Source organism: Benincasa hispida, chromosome 9, assembly GCF_027475165.1.
Source record: "Benincasa hispida cultivar pf3 chromosome 9, pf3_genome.v1.1, whole genome shotgun sequence".
Taxonomy (NCBI): Eukaryota; Viridiplantae; Streptophyta; class Magnoliopsida; order Cucurbitales; family Cucurbitaceae; genus Benincasa; species Benincasa hispida.
In genome coordinates, this window is record NC_143486.1 from 67557277 (window position 1) to 67564142 (window position 6866).

Here is a 6866-nt window from a genome sequence, read left to right on the forward strand (position 1 = left end):
TAAGGAATAAAAAAAATAAGAACAAAATTATGAACAAACAAACCAAATTTTAAAAAATAAAAAATGAAAACCAAATAGATTATCAAACTAGATATTTAGTTAACTATTTTTATAATTTTTTTTATTCAACAATTTGCTAGGGTGAAAATTCGAACATTTTTATCACTTAGATTTTATTGTCTTAATTAGTTAAATTATGTTTAACTAATTGCAACAATTAATTGATCTTCGATGATTGATTAGCGGGGTAGGTGGCTGCAACGTCTATAATAATCTCACCTAGCATTCAAAACCATAATTTTCCAACTGAAAATGAATAGGTTAATAATAAAATCTCAGCAGCAACAAAGTCCAAAATTTTCGCTAACGTGACTATGGGATGTGATTAGGAAAGTTATATTAAATCCCAAAAAGTTTTCTCAAGTTTTCCCACTCGTTTCTTTCATAAGATAAGATATCCCACTCTGTAATGGACCATCCCTCAACAACTTAATAATTATTTGGTTAAGTTTCGCTTCTTTTTTTTTTAATTTAAAAATAGGGTGACATAACTATTCTCATATTTTGTTGTACGAGAACCATTTGATTGAGATTTTGTACGAGAACCATTTGATTGAGATTAACTTTATTTAACTAAATTACTTCATTAATTAATTGGTGGAGCCAATCGGTTTGATAGTTTATGCCTGAATTATATCCAACAACTTTTCAATTACTTTCAACAAACCTTTTTATCCATCTATCAAGGAATAATTAAAAAACATCTAAAGGAAACTTAAAAAGGAGCCTTGTCAATTAGAATTCAATTAAATGGTTGAACAGAGAATTCTCAAGAATCTCACTTCTAAGAAAAGATTTGAACTAAACAAATCTTTTGTGCAAAAAAAAGCACTTTTGGACAGAGGCCTGAATTCAGGGCTATATCAACAATTTATCCAACCGATAGCCAAAGTAGGTGTTTTTTATGCCAACATTGTAATCATGCCATGGAATTTTGACAAGTACTGCAAGATATACCAAGTACTATCACTAGACCGACCATCGGTTACCGTCCAAAAAATAAAATCGAAATAGAAACAACAAATTTACATGAATGCCAGGATCAGCAATTCAGTACTGATCAATTGTTCCATCTCCTGTTGTTCTAAGGGGCTAAGAAGAAAACTGAGATTTAGAAACACTGTGCCGCTTTTCAATGGTTAGCACCTGAACGGGTCTTTCTCAATCTTGCACGAGTTACTTTTGTGGGTTCTTCCATGACGGTTTCTTTTGGGGGAGGATTTCTGTTATCGTTTACTACTGGTGGCATTGATTCGATTGACATTGGCTCGACTTCGGATGGTGAAGAGTGGCTGCTGCTGGCTGGTTCAGATGCTGCAGCAACTGCTTTTTGAGCATTAAGAACTTCGATTGAGGTTGATGGTTTCAAGCCTTTGGGAGTATTAGGAGCTTCCAATGAAGTTGATGGTTTCAAACCTTTTGGAGTATTAGGAACCTCGACTACGGTTGTTGGTTTTGACACTTTCTGAGTATTGGGAACTTCAAATGTGGATTTTAGTTTTGAAACTTGTGGTGCACCCACCTCTTCAGCTACATCTTTTTGTTGTTGGCTTGAAGATGGAGATGATGGAGGTTCAATTCGCACTTGATTTGACGTGGTTGCTGAGCGTTTCGGTGCAACATTGTCTGGTGGAACCCTTGCCCCTTGCTGTCGCTGCAGGTTTAGAAAAATAAGTCGGAGATAGGTGCCATGAATGTCACGATACGTATGCTAAAAATTCAGCCATATGCACTGAATAAACAAATATGTTTTATGCATGTAATGAAAGCGATTCTTTACATTGCATTCCCATTTCTCCACTTCCACTAGATTCCAAAGAAAAAGAAAAATATCAAGTCAAAGCAGGCATGTATTGCTGAAAAATCATTCAACACATTTCAGAATCTGAGAATAAGATGATAAAATCAATACATGCTCGCAAATCCCTGGGGTCTAGGTGAAACTTCCAATGCCTACCGTCAAATAGAATAGGTTAAACTAACACACAACACCATTGCAGTAGCAGTACAACTTTTTCCATGCCACTTGATGTAATACCATTTCAGAACCAAAAGATGAAGAATTTTAAGACAATCCTGACTCGACTAAACTTATCTACAAGACTACAAATACCTGAGACTGCCGAGGCCTTGCTGTTGATTGTGCAGCAACATACTGCAAGATCTCATATATCCTTGTCTGACCATAGCTTGCAGCTCTCTGCCAGTAGATAACAGCAATATCTCCAGCTCTCGTCCTTAGTTCCAACAAATTTCGGTCAATATCTGTCTCATGCTTTGCTACATATGGTCTAAAGAAGGAATCATACACATAAGTTGTTCCCTGAAAAATGAAAAGTTATCAGCGAGAAGATAAGTGGTTATAAAAAGACGGTAGTCCAGGGATGGGAAGAAAGAGAAAAGGCTAAGCTCCAGATTCTGATTCCTTACCTTTGTTTTAGGGTACCAGAGATATATAAAGAATGCCAGTTTAGCTTCACTATACATTGGAACCCTGCACAAATGAACCCCCCAAAAAAAAGAAAATTAATATTAACACTTTACAATTCACAATTCACAAGGGCAGCTAAACAACGGAGTTCTAGACCAAACATTTTAAACAAAAAAGGGGCATCCTAACAATATCATCTACATCAACCCCTACCATGAAATGAATGCATCCCCAATCCTCTCACAAACTGTCAAAACAGCCACTAATATCCTGAAACCAAAAGGAAAACCAATAAATCTTGATACTCAAGATTATATTAAAGACAATCAAAGCAAAAGCAATTTGATTGCGTACCAGTATTGGCACCAAAAGCGAAGTTGCTCAATCTCTGGCTTATTCATCTCAACAGTTTTGTAGCACTCATAAGCAGGATAAGCATAGCCAAAAATCATCCTGTCAACAGATTGAAAAAATATATATGAATATGCAAGGATAGTTTGTATTCTATAGTTATGCAAGCAAATAATCAAGTGGACTTACACGAGTCCTCTGGTAAGAAAGGAGCCAATCATCTTGAATACCTAACAAAATTTAGACATCAGTTACGGGTAAATTAGAAGCATCATAGATAGATTTCAATGAAGCTAATAATGAGAAAAATGTCTGTTCATATAATAAGTAGGAGATCACAATGAGTAATAAGGAATAAAAAAATTGAAGAGATAAATATAAATAATTGCTGTTTGTCGCACAAGGAACGGTTGATGTATGTTCCTCCGCTTCTATAGAAACTAAAAAATCAAGTAACTAAACCGAATTGCAAGACAGCACAAAGCGAAAAAGCATAGACAGCACCACAACTTTCCTCGATAAAAAATTCATAGCAACACTAGACACATTACCGCACATCCTTCACACACAATTTTTAACCACGTTTCTCGTATCACATAAACAGGCTAAAAATGTGAATAAGCAATCAAGACAAACTAAAAAGCTTAAAATGAGAAGATAAATCCGGCCGATACAATGCGTAAAAAATGCTGTATGCCTTCGCAATTAGCAGGCCATTGCAAACCAAATGCAGCGTTTCTAACATCCGCACAATGAAATCGCAACTTAATTTCATCAATGGCGATCGAACAAGAAACTCTAGGAAAACAGTGCTCGAAACTTCAAATTTAGGGAATAACAAAGCGTCATGAGCATCTGCCAAACAACCACAACAGTATCCGAATTCCAAACAATAAAGTAAAATTCTCAGTATAAGACCAGTAAGACAAGGGGGAAAAAAACAAAACAAAACAAGAATAAGATAGCCAGGGAGACCTAATATACAAAACATCAGGCATCTCAACCGAGCAATCCGAAGACTAAAGCTGAATGCCAGAAATAACGAAAAACATAACAAGACCTTAGGTCGAAGAAATGAAATGCGAGAGAGATATAAGTTCCTAATAATTGTTACCTTGAGACAAAATCAAAGAATCAACCAATACAACGAAAATCAAAAGTCGGAAAAGTTCGCTCAGAAGCAGCCGAAAGAAGAGAATGGAAAACTGACAGTACGAGATCGACGGCGGAGAGAAAAATCGGCGATCGGCGCCGCCAAAATGCCTCAGCGGACCGTTGGAGGAGCAAAGGAAGAGATAAAGATGGAGAGACGAAAGGGAGACGAGAGAGAGCGTGCAGTCAAATGAAAGCGTTTGAAGTCCTTAAGCCAATTTGTGGATTTGGCTTGGTGAACTGCATTTCGCTAATGAACCCCGTTTTTGAGTTCCATAAAAGTCGTATTAAAATAGACGGATGCCTTGGAATCTGTGAACACAAGGACAATAATGGTATAAATTTCATCCCTTAATCACCGTCCAATTCGAATCAAACGGCTCTCTTGTTTCTGCTTCTCTAGTATCACGGAACCGGAGCGTATGTTCCTTTTTCTATTTATTTATATATTTATTTTTCTCTCTACTTTATTACGTGGAAAACGATTTGAATGACAACCATCCTCTCACCCGCAGGTGATGTAGCGGCGTCAACCACAATAGAAATTTTACCGTTTATCCGCCGTTTTCATAATTTAATTAATAAACCCTTAAAAGAAATCTTAAGTTTTATTTTCAATGTCATTACTGGGATTTTATTACTGAAATTGGTAAATAATACTGAAATAGAACACAGTTTTCACCGACATTTTGAATGTGACCGACAAGCCTCACTGTAGGGTGAACGAATCAGTGCTTCTGAGCAAAATGAAGAATCAGTTTAGCGAATTATTGAGTATTAAAAAAGTATATGCAGACATGATATGGATAACATAACGCGATGGAGAGACAGAATGTTTTTATAATATCACTCAACGTCCCCAGAGAAGATCGATATTAATAAAGGAATCCGAATAATTAACATTTCTGAGTTCCGACCCCTCTTATTTTAAATAATTAACATTTAGGGACCCAGGAAAAGACAATATTTTTTCAACTTTTCCGTTGCTCCCAACCCCAGGAGGTATAGGAAAATTGCATGCCCCATGACTTGAAACAAAAAAAAGAATCTAACCATCTTCACAAGATCCGATGCTTAGAAGAGGGCACGTGACAAGGAGGCTTTTATGGGCCCATATTTTCTACTTATACGTAGGATTTTGTAGGGCCTGAGTCTCTGAAAATTGGGCCATATTACATGACCTCAGCCTTTGCTCTCTTTTCCAATTAGTCTATACAATTGAATAAAATTCAGAATGTCAGGAAATTTTAAGAGACATTTGTATACTTTATTCTCCTACTGTCACATATAATGCTCTATTAATGAGCCAGGCAGGATCAAATAATTGGACTTTGACGTGAATTATTAGAGGAGTAATTTCTGGGCCCAATGAATTTAAAGGAAGCAACTCTCAAAACTTAAACTTGCATTCAAAGCTTACATTTAGGAAACATACTATATAGTTGGAGGGTTGCTTTGCTTCTGAATTTCTGTCCCGGTCGGCTGGCTGGACGTCGGTTCTGTAGTAAAGAAAAGAGCTAGAAAAGAAATGGCATTTACCTTTAGAATTGTGTGTTTGTGTAATCCATAAGAAAGTTAAAGAGTAAGAAATAAAGGGGTAATGAAGAGAAGAGGTGGTGCAATTGGAAAAGGAAAAAGAGGGAGTGGGGACCTTACCTTGAGGATAGAATGTGTTAAAAGTGAGAGAGAGAGAGAGAGAGAGAGAGAGTGGTGGTGGGGAGGGCACCATATGACTTGGATTTCACGTTTGATGGAAGCTGCAGTGGGCAACAAGTTCTTCTCTTCTCACACATGTGCCTCTAATAATATCGTCTTTTGGTTGCTGCTTTGTCACTTTCATTTTCTCTAGTCAGGAGTCAGGACCCCTCATATTTTGGGCTTATAGAACTTGGGCCATCGGAAGCCTGCTGGGCTTTTGGGCTACATGGGCTGAGCAAGGACAGCCCAAAGTAGCAATGTTTGTTTTTTTTTTTTTTTTTGGTGATGTCAGGCAGTTGGATGAGTGGTGGGTCTGTAGTAGAGCTGAGGCAGCCAATAATAACGGATATCCAAATCCTGGAATGCGTGGTGAAGCTTTGTAGCTTTGAAACAAACCACAGCCTCAACCTCAAGTGTTTCTTTAGGAATTAGGACTGAGACTGACTTTCTTTTTCTCTCCGATTCGGAGTTTTCGGAAGCAAAGGATTCGAGTCCAAGGAATTCAGAAATGACAGTAGCACCTTCGGTTTCCCGCCTCCACTCTCCATTTCTGTATTGTCCTCTCAAGCCAACTTCATCTACCTCTCTATCTGTCACATTCTCTAGAAATCAACGATCACCAGCAACATATCCACGCATCAGAGCAATAGATCTTGATCAAAACACGGTTTCTTATTCATCTACTCTCATGATTTTTCATTCAAATAGTATTTGGCTAAGTTATTCTTTCCCCAATTTTTCCATGCTTGTAAAGGAAGTGAAATTGAAGAAAGAAGTAAATTTCGTTTCAGGTGGTGGCACTTTCAGTTGGGCTGGTGAGTGTTGCAGTTGGAATAGGCATTCCAGTCTTCTACGAAACCCAAATTGATAATGCTGTAAGAGTTATTCTCCTGTTCTTCAAGTTTGTGCCTAATAAACTGTGTTTTCATTCATTTCCAGCTCATAATCCATGTGTTTATGTTGTAGGCAAAGCGTGAAAATACTCAGCCCTGCTTTCCCTGCAGTGGTTCGGGAGCACGTAAGTTAATTTCACTGTTTCAGAATTCACCTTTTTTTTCATGAAATGATTTCAGGAAGAAGGTCTCCATCATTCTAAATTGTAACCTTACAAGTTTGCAACAGGATAAGATTGTATGACTTAAATTTGTGTAGTCACATTTGATACATATGTTTA

The 6866-nt window shown here is 37.2% G+C and overlaps 2 protein-coding genes across 2 annotated transcripts; one reads left to right on the forward strand and one right to left on the reverse strand.

The window, feature by feature from the left end:
- Positions 1 to 911: 911 nt before the first annotated feature.
- LOC150034022 (uncharacterized) lies at positions 912 to 4393 on the reverse strand. Its single transcript, XM_090318089.1, has 7 exons — positions 3957 to 4393; positions 3032 to 3072; positions 2846 to 2944; positions 2705 to 2761; positions 2491 to 2554; positions 2174 to 2383; positions 912 to 1714 (listed from the first exon to the last, which is right to left on the reverse strand). Exons 2-7 carry the CDS (start codon positions 3061 to 3063, stop codon positions 1193 to 1195), a joined length of 984 nt encoding a protein of 327 aa, XP_090174215.1. The 5' UTR covers positions 3064 to 3072; positions 3957 to 4393; the 3' UTR covers positions 912 to 1192.
- Positions 4394 to 5792: 1399 nt separating this feature from the next.
- LOC150034023 (protein disulfide-isomerase LQY1, chloroplastic-like) lies at positions 5793 to 6858 on the forward strand. Its single transcript, XM_090318090.1, has 3 exons — positions 5793 to 6359; positions 6484 to 6567; positions 6659 to 6858. Exons 1-3 carry the CDS (start codon positions 6201 to 6203, stop codon positions 6752 to 6754), a joined length of 339 nt encoding a protein of 112 aa, XP_090174216.1. The 5' UTR covers positions 5793 to 6200; the 3' UTR covers positions 6755 to 6858.
- Positions 6859 to 6866: the final 8 nt, after the last annotated feature.

Coding starts and splice junctions, on each gene's coding strand:
- LOC150034022 (XM_090318089.1), bottom strand. CDS start 3,063: ATGATTGGCTCCTTTCTTACCAGAGGACTCGT. Junction 2,762..2,845: donor CGCTTTTGGTGCCAATACTG/GTACGCAATCAA, acceptor TTTTGGTTTCAG/GATATTAGTGGCTGTTTTGA. Junction 2,555..2,704: donor GGGGATGCATTCATTTCATG/GTAGGGGTTGAT, acceptor TCATTTGTGCAG/GGTTCCAATGTATAGTGAAG.
- LOC150034023 (XM_090318090.1), top strand. CDS start 6,201: ATGACAGTAGCACCTTCGGTTTCCCGCCTCCACTCTCCATTTCTGTAT. Junction 6,360..6,483: donor TAGATCTTGATCAAAACACG/GTTTCTTATTCA, acceptor ATTTCGTTTCAG/GTGGTGGCACTTTCAGTTGG. Junction 6,568..6,658: donor AAACCCAAATTGATAATGCT/GTAAGAGTTATT, acceptor TTTATGTTGTAG/GCAAAGCGTGAAAATACTCA.